General features: G+C 37.4%; 1 protein-coding gene across 1 annotated transcript in view; it reads right to left on the bottom strand.

Annotated features, from left to right (window-relative positions):
- Positions 1–27,462, bottom strand: part of LOC145678538 (uncharacterized) — a gene marked incomplete in the record, with an annotated part of 652,003 nt that overhangs the window by 69,528 nt on the left and 555,013 nt on the right. The window contains 2 exon segments of the mRNA XM_081748800.1: positions 1,349–1,474; positions 3,603–3,734. Coding sequence (XP_081604926.1) covers positions 1,349–1,474; positions 3,603–3,734 — 258 coding nt within the window.

The raw sequence follows: 27,462 nt of genomic DNA, 5'->3' as shown, positions 1-27,462 counted from the left end.
TTGAATGACACTATACTTATTTATTACAATACTATTATATAAACAAGTAAATAGCGAAGAGGAATGAATACAACACTAAACACTGAATATGTATAATAATTTTCGTCACTGAAATCACACTTTGCCTTTTCAGTGCGCGATAGCCCTTTAAATATATAAGATTATAATTCGGATTTCACTGTAAATGCTTTTCTCACACCATTGACACACTTGGGGGATTAGCACTGGGGAAAAGTTGTCTGAGTCGTCCCACGATGAATCCAATTGCTGTGCCGACAATCCTGCGACGTAAAGATGAATCTTCAGCAAATTAAACAAGAAATTCTCCAAAGTAGAATGCTGATGTTGGAGGGCGCGTGTATAACTTACATGTACGCACAAGGTCTGCGGACCTGGGACTTCACTAGTTGGGGCTAGCCGTAAGAAAACTTCCTTCACCGGCTAATAGCTTGTGCCCCTTAACACACAATCGTACTTGGTTCTCGACGCAACGTGCGTGGTGGCTACGTGCAGTATCGGAGTCGAACTCCCCGAGCACCCAAGCTCAAGGTATGGGTTGCAATGATCAACTAAAAATGTTGGCAGTTCATTCCAAAAATTACTCAGTTAACTCACCTGTATGCACATACAAACAGAATACGGGAAACAATTTATGTTAATTTTAGTCAACTGCCCAGAATGCACTAGACACGGCGATAACTTTCGCGTGAGAAAGTACAGATAAGGAACTGCAAAAACTGTTATGCTGGTGCCACTCTGGTCACTTGAATACCTGTTCTGTTCTGGTCTGCTCTAATCTATTGCAATGTTTCATAAGCGATCAAAGAAAGCACTTATTTCAGTTCCAAATAACTGCAGAATATATACTGTGTATATAATAAGTCAGAGAGAAACACTGAAATGGTTTGTCGCTAACTGAAGTGTTCTCAGCAAAAGCAACGTCTTAAATATACATATATGGGAAAACGATAAAAGACTTCTTTGTCCAATTGTGTGGGAAAGAAGCAATTCCCACCGAAGAAAGAACTTATATGCGTTGCAGAATAAAGTATAAATCGAAAATAATGATCACTGTCTTTACGAAATATACAGGGCGTCCACAAAAAATCCTTCTATAACCTGGTGGCGGTTATAGCACAATGCATGTGGACTGAGGGATGTTCAACGAATTAAATATGATACAATGTTCGGTGATTAACAAAGTGGATTCGGTACCGTTACGATTAAAATTCTTCATAAATATGAGACTTCTAAGCAGTTTTCAATTTTTAGTTTTTATATTTACAAATATACCATCTAAAAGAAATATGTATAAAGGGAAACACGTAAATAATATTAATATTCTTACCACATAATGCAGAATCTTCGTCACTCCCATCTCGGCAATCATTATCGGTGTCACATATAAAATGCTTATTAATGCATTGTCCATTATTGCATTGAAATTGTTCTTCACTACAACGAATGAACGATCCTGTAAAGAATAGAAAACAAACTATCACATGCCCAAGCGAACAGTTGTTTGATACTTATAATTAATATGGTGTTGTGTTGCTTTACTTGTGCTTTACTACAGTAGTGATTAGGTCGTTTAGTATAGTTATTTTAAAGTTAGAGCAAAATTCAATTATTCAAGATGTATATTGAAATTAGCGGATTAACACAAAGAATAACCCTAGTGTTGATCGACAGTTATTCTTCGGAGAGTCTTTTTTAATTACGAGTAATTACTGGATAGATTCTCAGATATTAGTATATTGTATCTAAGTAGGTATTCCACTGTTGAGTTTATATTCTTCATTTTTCCCTTTATTCTGAAGGAAACGATAAAATTAATAATATCGAAAGAATATTAATATGCATAGAGTATGATTCAAACTCGTGTTAGACAGGTCATCCTATTGTTGATGTAATTCCTTGGATCATTGACCATGCCACTAAATTCTTACATTTTATATTATAAATATTATCTCGGATCTCTATTTCAATTACGTTTCGCAGTTATTAAATAATCATTCGTTCCGTGACTATTTACAGTTAACTAGTTGCTACTATCGTCAATACACTGATCATCAACGCAAACAATGGCGATGTTTGACAACAAATAGCATGCCCTCTTTATTGATTGATTAGAGTTGAGCATCCATTTCAGCACTCATCCTAACATATTATAGGAATCAAGAATTGAAATTTTTGTATTTATGCCTGTTATCATCTGATATGACAGCGGTGAAAAAGATTATGATGTTGCAGCAAGACATAAAATTTCTGAAGTTTAGTCAAAAACATGGTGAAGATATAGACATAATTAACAACATATTTTCCTCAACAATTTTTAGAACAATTTAAGTTGATGAAGTCTCGACGTGGGTAGACTTTGAAAGGTTAGTTGTGGTCAAATTTGCTGAGGATTGACTGATAAATATATGAGGTATAAAATATACAGAGAAACATCAATACTTTTCTACTTCCATAATTCCAAGTTCCCTCGGTTTCTTAAATGATCATAAACAAATTCTTTCACTAAATGTTAACAGAAGAACATTATACCACGTACAGAAAGGTTAATGGATTACTACAAAAGATAATACAAGGTCATTTCACTTAGCCACGGAATTCCCTAGTGCAATTTCGTTTTAGAAATTATAAAAATGACGTTAATTCTCTAAGTGCAGATATCTGCACATGAAAGCTCGACACGAAGTATTCATTCTAGGCTTAGGTTGGTAAGACTTGACTTGTACTCATTCATGTGATAAGCAATACACTTAGGTATACACCACAAAAGTGTCCACTTCGCATCCATCAGAAAATTTAGGACTTATAATCTTAAAATAATAGGTAACAGGCATATTGCCTATTGAACAAATTCACATATTCTCCCAGCTTGAACACTAAGAATGAAATTATTAAGTAATTATGTGCTTTCCGTTTCTCATGTGTCATCTAATTTCCATCTTTACAATATCAAATATCAAGGGTAGTATCTTGTAATACAGGTGGGATGATATTTTGAACAATTTGAAGTATATGTTTCAAATCAGTTAGTCGTAAACTATACTATCAACACAAAGATCATAAAGCAAACGCTCATATTATAGTAAGAACTGCATTTTGATTTCATGTTTCATTATTAGTTATATTTTAAATCAAATCAATTTTCCACTTCGATAATAGCAATTTAGAGTAGCCTGGTGTTTCATGCAAACTAACATAGCAGTTAATTGCTTTATGGAATAGTTCCTCATTTTATTGCATACAAAGTAAAATATTTAATAGTTAAAGAGTCACATATTTTCGCTTTTCTGGTAACTATACATATTATAAAATCATACCCATTTTAGTATGTATAATTACCTTGAAAATTACTAATTATTAAATAAAATATTCTTGCACTTCATAAATATTTGGACTAAACACCTTAGAGTGATGGTTAAAGGACTATTCTATAGCTTTGAGTCTGGCATAAGACCACAAATATATTTAGTTAACTAAATTTAAAACTGTAAATTGATATCGAAATTACTGTAATAATTTCAAGAAGCATTGGCATAATACATCTGTATACGTTCATGTCCTAGTCGTTTTTATTTGATACTTACTACACCATTCATTATCATTTTCATCACTTCCATCTGCACAATCTCTATCCCCATCACAAACGGAACCTCTTCGAATACATTGGCCTGAATTACACTGGAACTGGTCTTCATTGCAAACAGGACGTTGTGTTGCTAGGTCAAAAAAACAAACTATAAATAGTGGGAGTTACAATGTAAATATGTATATATGTTTGTATACACGACTCCAAAAGTGCATTACCACCTGCAATTCTCCTTTTCCTGCAATAGCAGGCAACCCAAAAAGCTCGGCGCTTCGGTTGGTTGCGAATTCGAAAGGCGTTTGACCAAACCTCAATTTCGTAACAAATATATCAGTGTGGCAAACTGCAAATAACAGAATAAACGAATTATTGAAAATGACAATTTTATTATCGTGGCGGAGTTGGATGACATCAAAAGTTACAACATGATCTTACTTAAGCAGTTCAAACAAGATCAATGGCAACAAACACATATCACAGGAAAGCATTTCTCTCCTTCTCCGCAACAAAAAATAATCTCATAAAAGAAAAAAGTTACATAATGTGAAGGTTTTTTATAAAAGCCTTACCAAATATTTTGAAAGTTGACAACGGAAAATTCAAGAACAACTGAACCGAAGTGCATGCGAATGAATTGTAGACGTAAAATGAGGATACGGGTTTCGTATTTTCTTAAAAAAAGGTTGGGTGGGGCACGAACCCCTCCAAACTTTTGATCACGAAATAGGAAACGTGCTAGTAACACTATGTCAAATGTGTGTAAAGGACATGAAGAATTGCAACGAAACTTTGTGTATGGACAATACGTCAAAAATAAACGAATAGGGGTTTTTATGATCAGTGGAAAAACGATTTTAGGGGGCAAAAGTTCCATGAAAATATTTAAAGCTGACGCCCGAAAGGCAAGGAGAAGTGAACTAAAGTGAATAAAATTGTGAACAGAGATTGCAGACGTAAAATGAGGATACAGGTATCGAATTTTATGAAAAAAAATGTTGGGTAGGGCACGGACCCCTGCAAACCTTTGATCACGGAATATGAAAAGTGCTAGTAATACTATGTCAAATGTGTGTAAAGGACATGAAGAATTGCAAGGAAACTTTACGTATAGACAACACGCAAAAAACGAAGGAATACGGTTTTTGATTTTCTGAAGAAAAACGGTTTCAGGGAGCAAAAAAACCCACCCCAAACTTTTGAAAATTAACGCCCGAAAGATTAAAGAAGTGAACCGAAGGGAATGAAATTTTGCACACATATTGTAGACAAAAAATGTGCGTATACGAATTTCGTATTTACCTGGAAAAGACGGTTAGGTGGGACACGGGCCCCTCCAAACCTCTGATCACGAAATATCGAAAGCGATAGTAACAGTATGTCAAATGTGTGTAAAGGGCATGAAGAATTGCAACGAAACTGTGTATATCGACAATACGCCAAAAATAAACGAATACGGGTTTTTATGTGCTGTGGAGAAACGATTTTAGGGGGCAATAGTCCCCACGCAAAATTTTTAAAGCTGACGCCCAAAAGGCAGGAAGAAGTGAACCGAAGTGAATTAAATTGCGAACAGAGATTCAGACGTAAAATGAGGATACGGGTTTCATATTTTCTTAAAAAAAATAATGTTGGGTGAGGCACGGACCCCTACAAACCTTTGATCACGAAATATGAAATGTGCTAGTTATACTATGTGAAATGTGTGTAAAGGACATGAAGAAATGCAACGAAACTTTATGTATAGACAATACGTAAAAAACAAAGGAATACGGTTTTTAATTTTCTGCGGAAAAACGGTTTCAGGGGGCAAAAGAACCCACACAAAACTTTTGAAAGTTGACGCCCGAAAGATAAAAGGAAGTGAACCGAAGTAAATGAAATTTTGCACACATATTGTAGACATAAAATGTTGGTATACGAGTTTTGTATTTACCTGAAAAAGACGGTTAGGTGGGCCACGGACCCCTCCAATCATTTGACCACGAAATATCAAAAGTTCTGGTAAAAATATGTGAGATGTGTGTAACGACATGAAGAATTGCAACATAACTTTCTGTATGGACAATACGCAAAAAATAAACGAATACGGGTTTTTATGTTCTGTGGAAAAACGATTTTAGGGGGCAAAAGTCCCCACGCAAAATTTTTAAGCTTACGCCCGAAAGGCTAGCAGAAGTGATCCGAAGTGAATGAAATTGTGAACAGAGATTGCACACGTAAAATGAGGATACGGGTTTCGTATTTTCTTTAAAAAATGTTGGGTGAAGCACGGACCCTTCCAAACCTTTGATCACGAAATTTGAGAAGTGCTAGTAACACTATGTCAAATGTGTGTAAAGAACATGAAAAATCGCAACGAAACTTTACGTATAGACAATACGCGAATAAAAGGATTACGGCTTTTTTTATTTTCTGCGGAAAAACGGTTTCAGGGGGCAAAAGAACCCACCCCAAACTTTTGAAAATTTACGCCCGAAAGATAAGAAGTGAACCAAAGTGAATGAAATTTTGCACACATATTGTAGGCATAAAATGTGCGTATACGGGTTCGTATTTACCTGGAAAAGACTGTTAGGTGGTGCACAGACCCTCCAAACCTTGATCAATTCTGTTTTTATATTATGTGGAAAAACGATTTTCGGGAGGAAAAGCTCCCACGCAAAATGTTGAAATTTTATGCCTGAAAGGCAAGTTGAAGTGGACCGAAGTGAATGAAATTGCGAAGAGATATTGCAGACATCTAATTAAGGAATACGGGTTTCGTATTTTCCTGGAATAAACGGTTGGGTGGGGCACGGAACCATCCAAACATTTGATGAAGAAATATCAAAAGTGCTAGTATCAGTATGTCAGATGTGCGTAAAGGACATGACGAATTGCAACGAAAGTTTGTGTATGGACAATACGCAAAAAATAGACGAATATGGGTTGTTTTATATACTGCGGAAATACGGTTTTAGGGGACAAAAGCTCGCACCGAAAATTTTAAAAGTTGACGCCCGAAAGGCAAATAGAAGTTAACCCTTATCATACCAAGGCGGGGTCCCTGAGGGACCCCAGACTATGTTTTTAAGTGGAAAATGAAAAGTATGGCAAACACATCCCTCGCGATTTTTCTATGTGTTCATTTTTCAGAGTAAGACATATAAACGTAAAAACAAACAAAATCGTTAAGCAATTAGATTCTGAAAATATGAATAACTGATCTGGGGTCCTCCGACGACCCCTCATGGTATTTTATGTTCTTTCTCAATATGCTGATAATTCAAATGTCTCCGCTAGATGACACCACGTTCTTTTTGTCCTATGTGATTTTGGACAATATAATATATTTTATATACACACCTCAATAATTATCAGATTTTTCTGTTAATTTATTAATAAATAAGACTGGTAATTTGCATGTTTTGGTTGTGGCATAAGTTTTACTGTGCGTTCTTACAAACTTGCATGCACTCGGAAGGAAAAGCGGTCTAAATTTGATATAACATCTTACTACTTCAGTTTGTGGATGAACGTGCGACAGTTGTGTAAGGGAAATATGGCAAAGAGAACATTTGTGAAAGATGATGCAATATCTGACTTTTTAGATAACCTTGAAATTAGTGGTGCAGAGGATATTTTGAGTGATTCAGATGATGAGTTTATACCTGGTAGACAGAATGACTCAGAATCTGAGGACAATTTAGAAGTACATATAGAAGAAGATAGTGATGTGGGTGGTGACGATACAATTCCAGTTAATGATGAGACATTTGTAGCAAAATCTGGGAGAGTTTGGAGAACTTCAGCTCCACCTGTGACCCGTCGTCGAAGATGTAATATTGTGAAAGGGACCCCAGGCCCCACAAGAGTGACTTGGAATACAAATAACATTCTTGATGTGTTCAATTTCTTTGTTGACGATGAAATGATAGATATCATTGGTAAGTACACGAATGAGGAAGCCGTTAGAACAATCAACGAATTTAACAAAACGTGTGTTCCAGGAAAAGCTAAAGTTTGGAAAAATGTAGATCCAGTTGAACTTCGAGCTTTCTTTAGTGTTTTAGTGACAGTAGGAGCTCTGCGTTGCAGAAAAGAAAACATTTCCCAAATGTGGAGCACAGATGAAAGCATTCGACGTGCAGTTTTCACAGCAACGATGTCAAGGGCTAGATTTGCTCATATCAGTCAATTCATACGATTTGATGATAAAACTACACGTACTCATCGAAAAGTGACTGACAAGCTTGCAGCTATCAGGGAAGTATGGGACCACTTCGTTGAAAATTGTCAGAAATGCTATGAACCGTTCGATACGTTGACAGTAGATGAACAACTTGTGGCGTTTCGTGGACGTTGTCATTTCAAACAGTACATGAAGTCAAAGCCAGCAAAGTATGGCATCAAAATCTGGGCTTCAGCTGATGTAAAGACATCGTATCTATACAATTTACAAGTGTATACAGGGAAACTTCCCGGAAATGTTCCAGAGAAAAATTTGGCACATCGTGTTGTATGTGACATGATGCAACCTTTGTACGGAACAGGAAGAGGTATCACAACAGACAATTTTTTTACGTCTGCACCAACTGCAGAATTTCTGTTGACAAAGGATATTACTATTACTGGGACACTCAGGGCAAAGAAACCAGACACACCACCAAAGGACAGAGAGATTTTATCATCAATATTTCTCTTCTCTGATGATATGGCCATGGTCAACTACATCCCCAAGAAAAATAAAGTTGTTCGTGTGCTATCAACACAAATTATTGATGATTCTTTGTCAGATGAAGAAAATCGAAAGCCAATGATGATTCTTCATTACAATCAAACTAAAGGAGGATTTGACAACGCTGACGAATTGATTCAAGAATATTCATGCTCTAGTCGCACTTCCAGGTGGCCTTTCAGACTTTTTATGAACATAATTGCCATTGCAGCACTAAATTCATTCGTGATTTGGCTCCTGAAAAACCCAGACTGCAAGAAGAAAGAGCATAATAAAAGATACCACTTCTTGTTACAGTTGGGAAAAGAACTAATAAATCCAAACATAGCACGAACAGCTGCCGATCCCATTGGGTTACATACTCATGTGTTGAAGGAGAAAGAAGCAACAGGAGTACAAGCATCCCAAAGTCCCGTCGCAACTAACCCAAAAATACAGAAACAGCAGAAAACAGGACGATGCTGCATGTGTTCACGAAATTCGGATCGGAAGGTAAATACAAAGTGTGATAATTGCAATCGATTTATGTGCAAAAATCACAGGAAAGTTCAAACTTGCAGTGTTTGCTCGGAATGTTGTTCCAACTCATAAAATGCAAACTTCACGTTTGTATAAGCTTTATTTTTCTGTAGAGTAGAAATTACTAAATATGTCCCACTATCGTAAAATAAAGTGTTGTATACTGTTTGATTTACAAACCATGTAACAATCTATTGTATAGATAGAACAATAAAACATACAATGTATAAGAATGTATCACAAATTATCATTCTTTGTATAAGAAACGCTAAATATAGAAACTATGAAAATTGATCAAAATGTATATAGTAAGTTTTAAGCTGCAGATGTGTTACTTGAAATACGTTTTGACACACCCCGTATATGTACTTATACACTATTTACGTATCTTAAAAGTAACAGGCTAAACTAAATGTTGAGGTATAAAAATTTACAAATGGTGATCGATATTGATGCAGTAGTATTGACGTCTTTGTTTAATTATTAGGGGTACACTTTTTTAACACACACTGTATATATGTATATATACATTTTTTTTAGAATTACAAAACGGAAGGTCTTACGAAGGCTAAGATTGAAAAATGTGAGAAAAAGCATCAAAATAACACCGCTGAAACAAATGTAGAGTGAAAAAATCATGGGGTCCCTTAGAGACCCCCCTTGGTTATGAACGTTGATCAACTTACCTTGGTATGATAAGGGTTAACCGAACTGAATGGAATTGTGAACAGACATTGCAGACGTAAAATGAGGGTACGGGATTCGTATTTTCATAAAAAAAATCGGTTGGGTGGTGCACGGACCCCTCCAAACCTTTGACCACGAAATATGAAAAGTTTTAGTAACACTAGGTCAAATATGTAAGGACCTGAAGAATTGCAGGGAAACTTTACGTGTTGACAATACACAAGAAATAAATGAATACGGGTTTTTATTTTCTGCGGAAAAACGGTTTTAGAGGGCAAAATTATCACCCAAAATTTTGAAAGTTTACCCCCGAAAGGCAAGAAGAAGTGAACCGAAGTGAATGAAATTATGCACAGATATTTTACACACAAAATAAGTGAATACGAATTTCGTACTTTCCTGTAAAAAAAGATGGTTGGGTGGGGCACGGAGCCCTCCAAACATTTCATCAGGAAAACATTGTAAGCGTTAAAGGTGCCTCCCGAAATATTATAAAATACTATATATACTGTTTAAGCTTACTCTTGATCTTCCAAATTTGAAAAACCGGATGGATACACTTGTGAAACATGAAAGGTCTTATTTTACATATCCAATATCTACACACAATTTTTTTTCGCTTCTGTCCACTCCTTCCGCCACCAGACGCACCGGTCCACCCAAAAGTTCTTTCTTTGCAGGAAAATATGAAACACGTATTCCTTCATCTTTCCTCTACAATATTTGAGCACAGTTTCATTCACTTCGGTCCATTGTTTTTGCCTTTTGGGCGTCAATTTTCCAAATTTTGTGTGGGGGCCTTTTCCCCTTTACCGTTTTTCCAGAGAAAATAAAAAACGCATTAGTTTTTTTCGCATATTGTCACTACACAAAATTTCGTTGCAATTCTTCATGTTCTGTAGGCACTTTGGCAAACTGTTATTAGCACTTTTGATATTTCGTGATCAAAGATTTGGAGGGGTCTGTGCCCCACTTAACCGTTTTTTTTTTCATGAAAATAGGAAACCAGTATTCCCTCATTTTATGTCTACAATATCTGTGCACAATTTCATTCACTTCGGTCCACTTGTTATTACCTTTCGGGCGTCAACTCTCAAAATTTTGGGTCTGGTTTATCACCCTCTGAAACAACTTAGCGCAGAAAATAAAAATACACGTATTAGTTTATTTTATGTGTAGTATCTACCTACCAAAATTTTATCAAAATCGGAGTGTTACACTTGGGAAGTGTTACTTGTCAGTCATTGTAGAACTATTTTCCTTGTTTTTCCATCAATAAGAAATTGCCTGACAAGTAAAGGGTCCAAATGGATGAATCGAGTTGCGGGATGAGACTCATAGAGGATATGGAAATATGTATATGTGCAAAGTTATAAGGGCTGAACGCCATAAGAAACGGAGGGGGGTCAAAATTTATGGGAGGAGGGCTATGCAATGTTATTGAAATACATCAAATAAACTATTGAATCATGAAAATAGTGAAAGATAGACAATGCAAACGGTGATAGTTTCTCATGTTGACAGAAGAAGAATGGGCAGAGTAGATCGCGAACCTCTGGTGGCACCTTCAAATCCGCCATTTTGAAATATGTGATAATTTTGGAAATGGAAAGGTAGTGATGTGATGTATCAGTTAGAGCCAGCATGTTCTCAAAAGTCAATTATGAACTTTAGTAATCGGTATCTGTACTTAGTTGTTACATTTAGGATAATCTTCATAGATATTTACGAAAATCTAGGAGACTGATACTCGTATGTTGAAAGTTTGGACTATCACGAAAACACATATAAGTTGAACATGTCCAAAGCCAAGAAAACTAACCTCGAAATTTGATATCCAAGTTGTATATTATTATATTTCACTGTCGAATATCAAATTTCACTGTTAGTTTTCTTGGTTTGTAGATATGTGTTATTTTTCGTCCATGATACGACTAATAATGATAAAAGACTCACAAATCAAATTTAAAAAAAACGAAAATAAAATGAAATCTTTGAGTTTTACGTCCCACGATCGTAAATGCCGGTTAGGCTAAAGGAGACGGTGATAATGAGAAATGAACGAAATGGTGGAATGAAGAAAGTGGGAGGAAACGGCACACGGTGTTTGTCCACCACAAGGTTCACTTGGCGGGGGCTGGGATCGAACCCGGGACCCCAGGCACCAGACGTGAACGCTCTACCACTGAGCCACCGCGGCCCCCAAATAAAATTTTGTTCGTACCTTTAGCATTTCTTACAATCAACGTTCAATTGTAGTTCTTAGCCTTTCAAAATTATGAGCCTGACAGACTCCTTCTTTCTTACAAATATTAGTATCAATAATATAACCTATTGAAAAATTATATTAACGGTAACCCACCGACAAACTGTAAGCAATCCCTGTAAAATGAAATGAAGTATTTCATTTTAACGAACCACGATTATGCTCTTTAGGGTAGGGGAGACAATGATTAAGGCAAGTGAATGTTGATGGAAGATATGATGGAATGAGAATGTGGAAGGAAATTGAAGTATCCCGAGAAAACCCACACACGATACGATGGTGTCCACCGCAAAGTTTCTTGGCTGAGGATCGAACCAGAGGCCCCACGTACCAGAAACAAGTGTTTACCACTGAGTCACCGTGTCCTCCCCCAATCCCTAAAAGACGCGGACATCCAGTTAAGAATAACTGACATAAAAAACGTACTTACCATTTTCTCACAAAGGAAACTCCACGAATCCCACATTCTGACCGTTTGTACTTCTTGTATGTTGGTTTATCACAAACATTACTTAGTACATCGATACATCTGTCAGAATAATAGTGTTTGCTCCAAAGTAGGGGCAGGTGACTTAGTGATAGAGCGCTTACTTCTGGTGCGGGATGGACCTCGTTCGATCCCAGACTTAAAGTTTGTAGTGGATACCATCGTACCCGTTAGATTTCTCGGAATTATACTGTTTTCTCCTACATTCTCATTTCACGAATTATTTCCCAAAAATTAGCTTCCATTTATTACCTCTCTTTATTATTGGATCGGATTTCAGTTTAGCATCCCTTGGGTAGCGAAATTACATGAGATATGGAGCTACGGATTAACATGAGATCCGAAATGCTTGCGCTCCCACCGCGAATCGGAGCCGGGTCTCCTATGCGAAAGTCGCAGACGTTACCCAATATCCATGCGTGATCTCTCTGTCTTCATTAGCCTAGAAGGCATAACATTTAAACTTTATGGACTTCATATAATTTCAGTTCTTCCTCGATAGCCAATTCTATACTGAGACAAAGTAGATCAATCAAATGTGTCCATCTTCACTTTTTTATAATTTTAATGATGTTCTTGTAACTTTGACCTTGTTCTAAGATTCCTGTTAGTTGAAATATCGTAGTTAACTTGCCTCGGTGAACGTTTCATAAAATATCCCCATAATTCTTCAATTTCTTTGAGGTGACCTTTGTGCTGTTCCTGTACCATAACGAGTTGTGCATTAATGGAAGCCATGGCTAAAAATAATATACATTTCCTTGCCCCCGACTTCGATCCGACATTTTGTTCTCGAGTTATCGCTGTTTTGGACATTTTTCCGACTGTTTTTTGGCTGGTCATAGCGCCAAAAGGAAGCATTTGTGCACCCAGGCTGTCTTATCATGGTGTCAGGAATTCCCATAATGTGCTTTCTTCTTTTCTAATATGAGCTCCGAGCTTCTTCGTGGCTTAGTGTACGCGCCTTTGGCGTGAGAGACCCGGGTTCGATTCCGGTGAGAGCTCATGTAGTTCGGATTTCACGATTAATTAGTAGGTCCCGTCTCATATAGCCTCGCTGCTGAAAGGGACGACAAAATCAACTCATGTTCAGCACCATAGGAGACAGAGTTGGCGTGGGTCAATGAAAACTTGACCCACGACCCACTGACCCACCACCCACTGTGACCCACGACCTACTGACACACCACCCACCATGGCCCACTCTGACCCACGACCCACCATTACCCACCACCCACCGTGACCCACTGTGACCCATGACACACCAACCACCGTAACCCACTGTCACTCACCATGACCCACAACCCACGATGACCCACTCTGACCCACCACCCACGGTGACCCACTCTGACCCACCGTGACCCACCAACCACAATGAACCACTCTCATCCACTTTGACCTACTCCGACTCACCAAAATCAATCGTCATCAAGTCTGAACACGATCCACGGCCTCTTCTGAACTGACTAAAGAGTTTACACTTGTAATAAAACAAGACTGTGAAATTGTCACTAATCGGAGTTTGAATTTCTAGTCAGTCGCTCAAGCACCACTCTGTTACATATAACGGTGGAACTGACCTTTACGATATAAAATGGTAAAGTGTTTGTCAGTGAGAAAATTGAAATAGTTCGTGGTGGGGGGAAATTAGTGTGTGCCTAAAATATACTTGTACTGAGAGAGTATTCTTACAAGTGTTAATTTCTGAACGCATTCCACAAGAAACTTCTATTCGCAGGAAAATACCCCTGTACAATATCTAAAAAGGTTATGGTTTCTCAGATCACAGTATTTTTCTCACAAAAGACTTGAAAAATCAGTTGTTCATAGGATATATAGGTGCTCGGGTACCCTATGTGAGAGCATTTCCATAAAGTATGCTCATAATTGTAATTTGTGTAATCACTAAAACACCACGTTAAATTTAAGTTACAAATATGCATAGTAGCAATTATTATGAATATTTATTCAAAGTAGTTTACCTAAAGCAAAGAAGAGACTTACTAAAAATTAGGTACAAAGTTGAATAACACAAATAAGCCATTAGTAATACAAGTATACATTTTCCGTAACTCGTAATATTCCACCTTAAAACAAATCTGAAATCGGATTTATTTCCTGTTGGTAACTTTTTGGCGGTAAATCATCCGCAGTGGAATGATGTCTATCCTTCAGCCAAGAAATAACTAGCTCGTCTACTTTGAGCATGTCTAGCGGTAGCCCATTAACATTGATGAGCAACAAGTTAGACAATGTCTGACCACGTAGTCTATTTCTAATATCAGTCATTTGTAAATTCATAAGGGAAAATCCCAATTCCCACTCTGTTGTGGAAATTGATAATACTTCTACCCGATTTCTGCAACTTCTCATCGACAATCTACTTGTTAGACTTAAGTCTGATAACGATTTTTCTTGGTCAGGTTTGAAATACTCAGCAAGAAGTATCATCTCTCTATCACCATACAACATCTTTTCCATATCGACCATGTCAGTTGGCAATGTCGACCCATGTAGAACAGAAACTTCATCTACCACGCCTTTGATAGGGAATCTTGTGCATAAATTATCAATTAAAGCCTGATAAACTGATTATTTCTTATTTGTATATAAATTTAATTTTTGTAATTACACATGAAGGTTTGATGCCATTGCCAAGTTCTCTCCCCCGTTTAGAAAGCGAAAGGGAACGAGGTTCCTGGATAGTGTTCAGAGGTGAATGGGAATTTCCCTCCTTCTTCCCCTTCAATTACCACTGCTGTTTGCCATGTGCCAAACTACGAGGAATTTCAATTAAATTATCATAGTATAATTATTTCCTTGTTGAATTATCAATACTTTTCAGTGGAAAAAAAGGATGAAATTTCAAAGTTCCAAATCAAAGTAAGTAGACCAACGTAAAGGGAAAAAAGTATAAAATTTTCCTTACAATTATGCGTACAATCCAAACTTAAAATTTTCATGTAATTAAGCTTACAGTACAAATTTTATGCCTATTTTTCTAACAACTTTATGGGTTGATTGTCCTGTACTGTAAGCGCTCTATATAATAAACCTCAGCAATTGTTACAGCAGAAAGCAATGGATATATGAAGCCAAGCACTGTATTTTTTGTTTCTGATTTTTTTTTCTTAAATAACATCGATCGTTTTCGATCATTTTTACAAACCAACTCACTACCAATTTTCCATATATAGAAAGTGCCCTCCCACCACATAAAGGAGAATTTAACAAATGCTAGGACACATTCTGTTTATTTTCAATAAAGAGTTAATACAGTGAATTTCAGCTCCGTAACTTTAACGGCTTGCGAGATACTAATTTTTTTCGCAAAAATTCGGATACTCACTACCCCCTTAGAATATATTATTGCATTATAATAAAAGCAATATAACATCCCAGTTTGGATTAAGGCCTAACTATGTACCAAAAGTAATTTCATTTGACTTTGCAATTTGACCGTGATGATCAGGCACACATAGTTACATTCAATTTTTTATATAATAATTTATATATTACAGTGATTCAAAAATGTATTTTTTCCAGTAGTTAGCTCTAAAAACTCAAAGGTCTCGAACAGGGACGTACGCAGGGGATGGGTCCTGGGGGTCTGGACCCCCCCTCGAAATTTCGACTTTTATGTAAATTTAGCCTAATTTTAGGGGCAATTTTAGGAATGTTGATATAAAATACCCTTATATTGAGTTTGGACACCCCCCGAAATAAATTCCTACGTACGCTACTGGTCTCGAAAGCCAAGTTGTAGTGTAAGTCCTATTGCTATTATTACTATTAAAAATATCAATATCCAAAAGTGCCTGAAGTTCTTTTTTCACTTGGTTAGATATACTCACCTCAGGTAAGTAGACAGAAACAAGTGGAAAAGCAAGGGAAATTAAGGTCTTGAAAGTAAAACGGAGACAAATTTACCAGACTTCAGAAGATACTGTCTACAATGCAGTGAGCAGAGAGTGTTGGTAGATCATACTGAGTCGGTGGGTCGCAGTAGGTGGTGGGTCGCAGTGGGTCACGGTGGGTGGTGGGTCGCAGTGGGTCATGGTGGGTGGTGGGTCACAGTGGGTCACGATGGGTGGTGGGTCACAGTGGGTCATGGTGGGTGGTGGGTCAACTTGACCCACTTGACCCACCGACCCACTGACCCATTCCATCTCTGATAGGAGATATAACTCCGAGGGGAATTTTGTCCCTGGAAAACCTCCCAAAATCATCAACGGTACGAAATATGTCTGCAATGCAAGATGTCAATCATTTCCAACTCTATGTTCTGTGACCTAGTTTGCTTTTCTTGTTTTCAGTAAACTAGACAGACAAAAGGAAGAATAGAGGCTTTCTTCCAGAAAATTGTGTTCGAGGGTGGGGGTCACACAGGCCCGTATCCATGGGGAGTCTAGGGGGAAGGGCTCACCCTAAATTTTTACATGAGAGTGATTTATGAGCATTAAAGTAGTCAGCCATTATGATTTTTGTTTTTGTTTTAGGATGATACTAGATTCGACTCCTGGTGTAAGCTCAACTTTCAGTCCTGTGTCATTTGCAGGTCTCCTTTCATACAGAATTGTTGCAAAACCTCTAAACATGTGCTATGACTAGTATGCGAACTAAAGTTTTTTTTTAGCAAAAAAGATAAATTTCTTGCTTTAGACTCTGTCCTGTAATCCAGTTTTTCTGGAGGCGAGATAGTATGGTTGGGAACGGCCAATCAGATTCAAGTTCCGAACCCACATTAAAAAGACCTTCCTTTATAACCTTACTGTTGTATAAGGACGAAAAACAAAAATATACTGATAGCTCCAGTAACAGATATTATGGGAAAGAGATTTAAAAAATAGGTGGTTTTGAAATAGAGAAAGGACAATACCTGAGCTTTATTAGTATTACTAGCATATATTACCCGCTTTGCTAAGTTGAAATGAAAATTTAAAAGCACAACTCCGTATTTCATGTGTTTAGTACCCGTGAAATATGCTGTTTTCGTTTTTAATGGCATCGATTTAAACAGCATCGGAAAGACCATTGATCATCTCGGCGACCCCAAAAATCATGGATTCGACACCAATAATGGTCATTTTCCGTCATTTATATGTATATTTCCTCCTCCCTCATGTTGCGGGCCATGGCACACGTTGCCCCCATAGGAAAATATCTAGATTCGACACTACATATATATATATATATATATATATATATAATTGAGAAACAGTATGTTTGAGACTCTAAATCTCCCGAACCGCCCCACCGATCTTGATCAAATTTGTAACATGGATGAGTTTTACGGCTGGGCTGGTTGAAGGGTATTCACTTTGATGGTAGAACTTAGGGGGAGGGGGTGTAAAAATAAATAAAACTTAATAACTCCTGAACCACTCGACCGATCTTGATAAAAATTTTCAACATACATGAGGCTCAGGCCTGGGATCGTTTTTGCAATTTTAATTTAACGGAGCAACGTGGGGGCGGAGAAGGAGGGGAGACATAAAAATCAATTTATATAAGACTGAAAGTGACTATTTTTGTAATTTAATAACTCTTGAACTATATTTTGAATATCCGACCGATCGCAATCAAACTTTCAAGATATATGAGGTTTGGATCTAGAAACATTTTTGTAATTTCACTTTAACGGTACATCCTAGGGTGTGGGGAGGGGGACATATAAATAGAAATTAATAAAACCTAATAACTTTTGAACCACCCAACCAATCTCCATCTAATTTTCAACAAATATGAGGGTCGGGCCTTGGGTGTTTTTTTTTTATCGTTTCACTTTGACGAGCCAATGTAGGGAAGAGGAGGGGGAGATATATGTAAAAAAAATAAATATGACTGCCTTTGTGACTTCATCACTCTTGAACCACCCGACCGATCTAAATCAAATTTTCAACATACATGAGTTTAGGGGCAGGGATTACTTTAGGCTATCCACTTTGATAAAGCAACGTAGGGGAGGGCGAGAGGGAGAGAGATTTAAAAATGATCAAAAATGACCGATATTAGTGTTGAATCCATAGTTTTCGGGCCCGATGAGACAAACAGTGACACTTCTGATGCTGTTTCAATCCAAGTTCAGCCCTAATAGTTGGGAAGGGGGGTACAATGGAGGAGAGGGGTATAAACATTTAAAAATGATCGAAACTGAGTAATATTAGTGTCGAGTCAATAGTTTTAGGAGCAGCTGAGATTAACAGTGACAATTCTGATTCCGTGTGCCGCAGCACGGGGGAGGGGGAGCTGTATATAATAATAATAATAATAATAATAATAATAATAATAATAATAATAATAATAATAATAATAATAATAATAATAATAATAATAATAATAATAATAATAATAATCAAAAATGACCAATATTAGTGCCTAATCCATAGTTTTCGGGATCATTCTGATGAACTGTGACATTTTCGATCCGGTTTAAATGCAAAATCAGCTCCGCCAATTGCGGGAAGGGGAGAAAGTGATATATAAAATGATCGATAATGGCCACTATCAGTGTCAAATTTATAGCTTTCTGGGTCGCTTAGATGAACAGTGGTACTTTCGATCCCGTTTAAATTCAAACTCAACCCCCACAACTTGGGGGAGAGGGAGGAAGAGATATTTAAAAATAATGGAAAATGACCGATAATTAGTACTGAATCCACATTTGTGGGGGATCGCTGAGATGAACAGTGACATTTTCGATAACATGGCAGGCAACATGAGGGAGGAGGAAATATACATATAAATGACCGAAAATGACCATTATTGGTGTCGAATCCATGATTTTTAGGTCGCCCAGATGATCAATGATCTTTCCGATACCGTTTAAATCGATGCCATTAAAAACGAAAACACCATATTTCACGAGTACTAAACACATGAAATACGGAGTTGTGCTTTTAAATTTTCATTTCAACTTAGCAAAGCGGGTAATATATGCTAGTAATACTAATAAAGCTCAGGTATTGTCCTTTCTCTATTTCAAAACCACCTATTTTTTAAATCTCTTTCCCATAATATCTGTTACTGGAGCTATCAGTATATTTTTGTTTTTCGTCCTTATACAACAGTAAGGTTATAAAGGAAGGTCTTTTTAATGTGGGTTCGGAACTTGAATCTGATTGGCCGTTCCCAACCATACTATCTCGCCTCCAGAAAAACTGGATTACAGGACAGAGTCTAAAGCAAGAAATTTATCTTTTTTGCTAAAAAAAACTTTAGTTCGCATACTAGTCATAGCACATGTTTAGAGGTTTTGCAACGAATCTGTATGAAAGGAGACCTGCAAATGACACAGGACTGAAAGTTGCGTTTACACCAGGAGTCGAATCTAGTATCATCCTAAAACAAAAACAAAAATCATAATGGCTGACTACTTTAATGCTCATAAATCACTCTCATGTAAAAATTTAGGGTGAGCCCTTCCCCCTAGACTCCCCATGGATACGGGCCTGTGTGACCCCCCACCCTCGAACACAATTTTCTGGAAGAAAGCCTCTATTCTTCCTTTTGTCTGTCTAGTTTACTGAAAACAAGAAAAGCAAACTAGGTCACAGAGCATAAAGTTGGAAATGATTGACATCTTGCATTGCAGACATATTTCGTACCGTTGATGATTTTGGGAGGTTTTCCAGGGACAAAATTCCCCTCGGAGTTATATCACTTATGGTGGTGAATATTAGTTGAGTTGATTTTGTCGTCCCTTTCAGCAGCGAGGCTATATGAAACGGGACCTATTGATTAATCGTGAAATCCGAACTACATGAGCTCTCACCGGAATCGAACCCGGGTCTCTCACGCCAAAGGCGCGTACACTAACCACTTAGCCACGAAGAAGCTCGGAGCTCATATTAGAAAAGAAGAAAGCACATTATGGGAATTTCAGTGCAGACAACTAAGTACGACGACTGTTAAATGAATATTTTTCATCTTGAATATTTGTAATAATGGTCAATCTTATTCGATAATGTCATTTAAAAAAATAGCATTCTCTTTTCTGTAACTTACTACAGTATACAAGTTAAATTTCACACACTGTGCAAAAGAGGGGAAGGGATTACAACGTACAATGGGCTTCGCTTCCTATCCGATGAACAAAACCTTTCTTGTAAAATTCAGCGTTGCAAAGAACCTGTGTGACTGACTGATACTGTAGCTACACACAGATTGACAGAATGAAAGTCTTAACTTTAGTACTGAAGCTGCCTGAGGCAAAAAAGCAAGCACACCGCAGGCGTGGTGGCTTCTGTGCCTCGTAACATTGTTTTAAAAAATGACGCAATGTCAGCTGTCAGTTCCTAATACAACCCATAAGGCTTTTTTCTTTTATACAAATCATATTGTTGCTTGAAGCCACTTTATTCCTTACAAAAACAATATAACCAGATTCACGGGAACAGACAGCAATTGTAATAAAAGTTGAAAAAATATATTTATCATTCAGATCCATTATTATTATTATTATTATTATTATTATTATTATTATTATTATTATTATTATTATTATTATTATTATTATTATTATTACATAATATTTTTCGTTAGTCCTCACATCAATTAATTCTTAGCAGCAGGGGTAAAAGTGCGTGGGAACGCGGGGGACCCTATCCCCACCTCCAAAAAACTGGGTAGGGCGACCCCCCAATTCATAAGCATTTACAATGGACAAAGATAGGCATGGGGTACGGCGTGACGTCATGCCGCTACCTACCGTCCCCCTACCTTTTCAGATGATTCCATCCCATCTAGCCTAATCCCACTTAGCCTAACGATTTATCAGCCACTTACATCTCCAAGATAAGAATGCCTATCATTTTAGGCGAGATGGGAATTCCCATCTTACTTAATCCCATCTCGCATAAAATTGCGGTAGGATGCAAGGAGGGAATTTCTGTACTGAAGAGGGAATCCCTATACTAGCATTTTAACCAGACATTTCAATCAATATTGGCAATCTCTGTCAACTACAATATAAATATATAATAAGTACGGTACAAGAAGAAAGCATAGGGGGTAGGCGATTTAGTGAATTTAGTTCACTTTTGGTTTGTTTTGGGGATACTGGAAATTGATTGGCAAAGAGAAGCTAATCAGAAACAGGATAGAAATATAGAGCGTGTTTCAAAACAACACTGACAGCGTTGGGAGCTGATTCCTGACACCATGATAAGACAGCCTGGGTGCACAAATGCTTCCTTTTGGCGCTATGACCAGCCAAAAAACAGTCGGAAAAATGTCCAAAACAGCGATAACTCGAGAACAAAATGTCGGATCGAAGTCGGGGGCAAGGAAATGTATATTATTTTTAGCCATGGCTTCCATTAATGCACAACTCGTTATGGTACAGGAACAGCACAAAGGTCACCTCAAAGAAATTGAAGAATTATGGGGATATTTTATGAAACGTTCACCGAGGCAAGTTAACTACGATATTTCAACTAACAGGAATCTTAGAACAAGGTCAAAGTTACAAGAACATCATTAAAATTATAAAAAAGGGAAGATGGACACATTTGATTGATCTACTTTGTCTCAGTATAGAATTGGCTATAGAGGAAGAACTGAAATTATATGAAGTCCATAAAGTTTAAATGTTATGCCTTCTAGGCTAATGAAGACAGAGAGATCACGCATGGATATTGGGTAGCGTCTGCGACTTTCGCATAGGAGACCCGGCTCCGATTCGCGGCGGGAGCGCAAGCATTTCGGATCTCATGTTAATCCGTAGCTCCATATCTCATGTAATTTCGCTACCCAAGGGATGCTAAACTGAAATCCGATCCAATAATAAAGAGAGGTAATAAATGGAAGCTAATTTTTGGGAAATAATTCGTGAAATGAGAATGTAGGAGAAAACAGTATAATTCCGAGAAATCTAACGGGTACGATGGTATCCACTACAAACTTTAAGTCTGGGATCGAACGAGGTCCATCCCGCACCAGAAGTAAGCGCTCTATCACTAAGTCACCTGCCCCTACTTTGGAGCAAACACTATTAATCTGACAGATGTATCGATGTACTAAGTAATGTTTGTGATAAACCAACATACAAGAAGTACAAACGGTCAGAATGTGGGATTCGTGGAGTTCCCTTTGTGGGAAAATGGTAAGTACGTTTTTTATGTCAGTTACTCTTAACTGGATGTCCGCGTCTTTTAGGGATTGGGGGAGGACACGGTGACTCCGTGGTAAACACTTGTTTCTGGTACGTGGGGCCTCTGGTTCGATCCTCAGCCAAGAAACTTTCCGGTGGACACCATCGTATCGTGTGTGGGTTTTCTCGGGATACTTCAATTTCCTTCCACATTCTCATTCCATCATATCTTCCATCAACATTCACTTGCCTTAATCATTGTCTCCCTTACCCTAAAGAGTATAATCGTGGTTCGTTAAAATGAAATACTTCATTTCATTTTATAGGGATTGCTTGCAGTTTGTCGGTGGGTTACCGTTAATATAATTTTTCAATAGGTTATATTATTGATACTAATATTTGTAAGAAAGAAGGAGTCTGTCAGGCTCATAATTTTGAAAGGCTAAGAACTACAATTGAACGTTGATTGTAAGAAATGCTAAAGGTACGAACAAAATTTTATTTGGGGGCCGCGGTGGCTCAGTGGTAGAGCGTTCACGTCTGGTGCTTGGGGTCCCGGGTTCGATTCCAGCCCCCGCCAAGTGAACCTTGTGGTGGACAAACACCGTGTGCGTGGGTTTTCTCGGGGTTCTCCCGTTTCCTCCCACTTTCTTCATTCCAGCATTTCATTCATTTCTCATTATCACCGTCTCCTTTAGCCTAACCGGCATAACCGTGGGACGTAAAACTCAAAGATTTCATTTCAGTTTCATTTTTTAAATTTGATTTGTGACTCTTTTAGCATTATTAGTCGTATTATGGACGAAAAATAACACATATCTACAAACCAAGAAAACTAACAGTGAAATTTGATATTCGACAGTGAAATATAATAATATACAACTTGGATATCAAATTTCGAGGTTAGTTTTCTTGGCTTTGGACATGTTCAACTTATATGTGTTTTCGTGATAGTCCAGACTTTCAACATACGAGTATCAGTCTCCTAGATTTTCGTAAATATTTATGAAGATTATCCTAAATGTAACAACTAAGTACAGATACCGATCACTAAAGTTCATAATTGACTTTTGAGAACATGCTGGCTCTAACTGATATATCACATCACTACCTTTCCATTTCCAAAATTATCACATATTTCAAAATGGCGGATTTGAAGGTGCCACCAGAGGTTCGCGATCTACTCTGCCCATTCTTCTTCTGTCAACATGAGAAACTATCACCGTTTGCATTGTCTATCTTTCACTATTTTCATGATTCAATAGTTTATTTGATGTATTTCAATAACATAGCATAGCCCTCCTCCCATAAATTTTGACCCCCCTCCGTTTCTTATGGCGTTCAGCCCTTATAACTTTGCACATATACATATTTCCATATCCTCTATGAGTCTCATCCCGCAACTCGATTCATCCATTTGGACCCTTTACTTGTCAGGCAATTTCTTATTGATGGAAAAACAAGGAAAATAGTTCTACAATGACTGACAAGTAACACTTCCCAAGTGTAACACTCCGATTTTGATAAAATTTTGGTAGGTAGATACTACACATAAAATAAACTAATACGTGTATTTTTATTTTCTGCGCTAAGTTGTTTCAGAGGGTGATAAACCAGACCCAAAATTTTGAGAGTTGACGCCCGAAAGGTAATAACAAGTGGACCGAAGTGAATGAAATTGTGCACAGATATTGTAGACATAAAATGAGGGAATGTGGGTTTCGTATTTTCCTGAAAAAAACGGTTAGGTGGGGCACAGACCCCTCCAAATCTTTGATCACGAAATATCAAAAGTGCTAATAACAGTTTGCCAAAGTGCCTACAGAACATGAAGAATTGCAACGAAATTTTGTGTAGTGACAATATGCGAAAAAAACTAATGCGTCTTTTATTTTCTCTGGAAAAACGGTAAAGGGCAAAAGGCCCCCCACACAAAATTTGGAAAATTGACGCCCAAAAGGCAAAAACAATGGACCGAAGTGAATGAAACTGTGCTCAAATATTGTAGAGGAAAGATGAAGGAATACGTGTTTCATATTTTCCTGCAAAGAAAGAACTTTTGGGTGGACCGGTGCGTCTGGTGGCGGAAGGAGTGGACAGAAGCGAAAAAAAATTGTGTGTAGATATTGGATATGTAAAATAAGACCTTTCGTGTTTCACAAGTGTATCCATCCGGTTTTTCAAATTTGGAAGATCAAGAGTAAGCACAAACAGTATATATAGTATTTTATAATATTTCGGGAGGCACCTTTAACGCTTACAATGTTTTCCTGATGAAATGTTTGGAGGGCTCCGTGTCCCACCCAACCATCTATTTTTCCAGGAAAATACGAAATTCGTATTCACTTATTTTGTGTGTAAAATATCTGTGCATAATTTCATTCACTTCGGTTCACTTCTTCTTGCCTTTCGGGCGTAAACTTTCAAAATTTTGGGTGATAATTTTGCCCTCTAAAACCGTTTTTCCGCAGACAATAAAAGCCCGTATTCATTTGTTCTTGTGTATTGTCAACACGTAAAGTTTCCCTGCAATTCTTCAGGTCCTTTACATATTTGACTTAGTGTTACTAACACTTCATATTTCGTGGTCAAAAGTTTGGAGGGGTACCCTCATTTTACGTCTGCAATGTCTGTTCAAAATTCCATTCAGTTCGGTTAACTTCTATTTGCCTTTCGTGCGTCAACTTTTAAAATTTTCGGTGCGAGCTTTTGCCCTCTAAAATCGTATTTCCGCAGTATATAACACAACTCATATTCGTCTATTTTTCGCGTATTGTCCATACACAAACTTTCGTTGCAATTCGTCATGTCCTTTACGCACATCTGACATACTGATACTAGCACTTTTGATATTTCTTCATCAAATGTTTGGATGGTTCCGTGCCCCACCCAACCGTTTGTTCCAGGAAAATACGAAACCCGTATTACTTAATTAGATGTCTGCAATATCTTTTCGCAATTTCGTTCACTTCGGTCCACTTCAACTTGCCTTTCAGGCATAAAATTTCAACATTTTGCGCGGGAGCTTTTCCTCCCGAAAATCGTTTTTCCACAGAATATAAAAACAGAATTGATCAAGGTTTGAAGGGTCTGTGCACCACCTAACAGTCTTTTCCAGGTAAATACGAACCCATATACGCACATTTTATATCTACAATATGTGTGCAAAATTTCATTCACTTTGGTTCACTTCTTATCTTTCGGGAGTAAATTTTCAAAAGTTTGGGGTGGGTTCTTTTGCCCCCTGAAACCGTTTTTCCGCAGAAAATAAAAAAAGCCGTAATCCTTTTATTCGCGTATTGTCTATACGTAAAGTTTCGTTGCGATTTTTCATGTTCTTTACACACATTTGACATAGTGTTACTAGCACTTCTCATATTTCGTGATCAAAGGTTTGGAAGGGTCCGTGCTTCACCCAACATTTTTTTTTTTAAAGAAAATACGAAACCGTTTCCTCATTTTACGTGTGCAATCTCTGTTCACAATTTCATTCACTTCGGATCACTTCTGCTAGCCTTTCGGGCGTAAGCTTAAAAATTTTGCGTGGGGACTTTTGCCCCCTAAAATCGTTTTTCCACAGAACATAAAAACCCGTATTCGTTTATTTTTGGCGTATTGTCCATACACAAAGTTTCGTTGCAATTCTTCATGTCCTTTACACACATTTGACATAGTGTTAGTAGCACGTTTCATATTTCGTGATCAAAGGTTTGGAGGGGCTCGTACCCCACCCAACCTTTTTATAACAAAATACGAAACCCTTATACCCACATTTTACGTCTACAATATGTGTGCAAAATTTCATTCCCTTCAGTTCACTTCTTTAATTTTTCTGGCGTTAATTTTCAAAATTTTGGGGTGGGTTCTTTTGCCCCCTGAAACAGTTTTTCCGCAGAAAATCAAAAACCGTATTCCTTTGTTTTTTGCGTGTTGTCTATACGTAAAGTTTCCTGGCAATTCTTCATGTCCTTTACACACATTTGACATAGTATTACTAGCACATTTCATATTCCGTGGTCAAAGGTTTGCAGGGGTCCGTGCCCCACCCAACATTTTTTTAAAGAAAATTCGATACCCGTATCCTCATTTTACGTCTGCAATCTCTGGTCACAATTTCATTCACTTTCGTTCACTTCTCCTTGCCTTTCGGGCGTCAGCTTTAAACATTTTGCGTGGGGACTTTTGCTCCCTAAAATCGTTTTTCCACTGAACATAAAAACCCCTATTCGTTTTTTTTGGGCGTATTTTCTATACACAAAGTTTCGTTGCAATTCTTCATGTCCTTTACACACATTTGACATAGTGTTACTAGCACGTTTCATATTTCGTGATCAAAGGTTTGGAGGGGTTCGTGCCCCACCCAACCTTATTTTAAGAAAATACGAAACCCGTATCCTCATTTTACGTCTACAATTCATTCGCATGCACTTCGGTTCAGTTGTTCTTGAATTTTCCGTTGTCAACTTTCAAAATATTTGGTGAGGCTTTTTTATTAAACCTTCACATTATGTAACTTTTTTCTTTTTATGAGATTATTTTTTGTTACGGAGGAGGAGAGAAATGCTTTCCTGTGATATGTGTTTTTTGCCATTGATCTTGTTTAAACTGCTTAAGTAAGATCATGTTGTAACTTTTGATGTCATCCAACTCCGCCACGATAATAAAATGGTCATTTTCAATAATTCGTTTTATTCTGTTATTTGCAGTTTGCTACACTGATATATTTGTTACAAAATTGAGTTTTGATCCAACGCCTTTCGAATTCGCGACCAACCGAAGCGCCGAGCTTTTTGGGTTGCCTGCTATTGCAGGAAAAGGAGAATTGCAGGTGGTAATGCACTTTTGGAGACGTGTATACATTTCCATTCACAAAAATAGATTGCCTTCGAAAGATTAATTGTAAAATGTTTAACCTAGATTCTTAAGTCCCTTAGTTATGCTCGTATTTTCCCTTTATTCTGATATGCTCCAGTATAAATAATATTTAATAAAAATAGACCATTTGAGTATGCTACAAAGCAAATATGCAAATGGTATGTAGGAAACGATCATGAAATATGACAAAAAAGAAATAAAAATTAAAAAAATG

Source organism: Thermobia domestica, chromosome 2 (genome assembly GCF_964235325.1).
Source record: "Thermobia domestica chromosome 2, izTheDome1.hap1.1, whole genome shotgun sequence".
Lineage (NCBI taxonomy): Eukaryota > Metazoa > Arthropoda > Insecta > Zygentoma > Lepismatidae > Thermobia > Thermobia domestica.
This window is presented reverse-complemented; position numbering and strand designations above follow the sequence as displayed.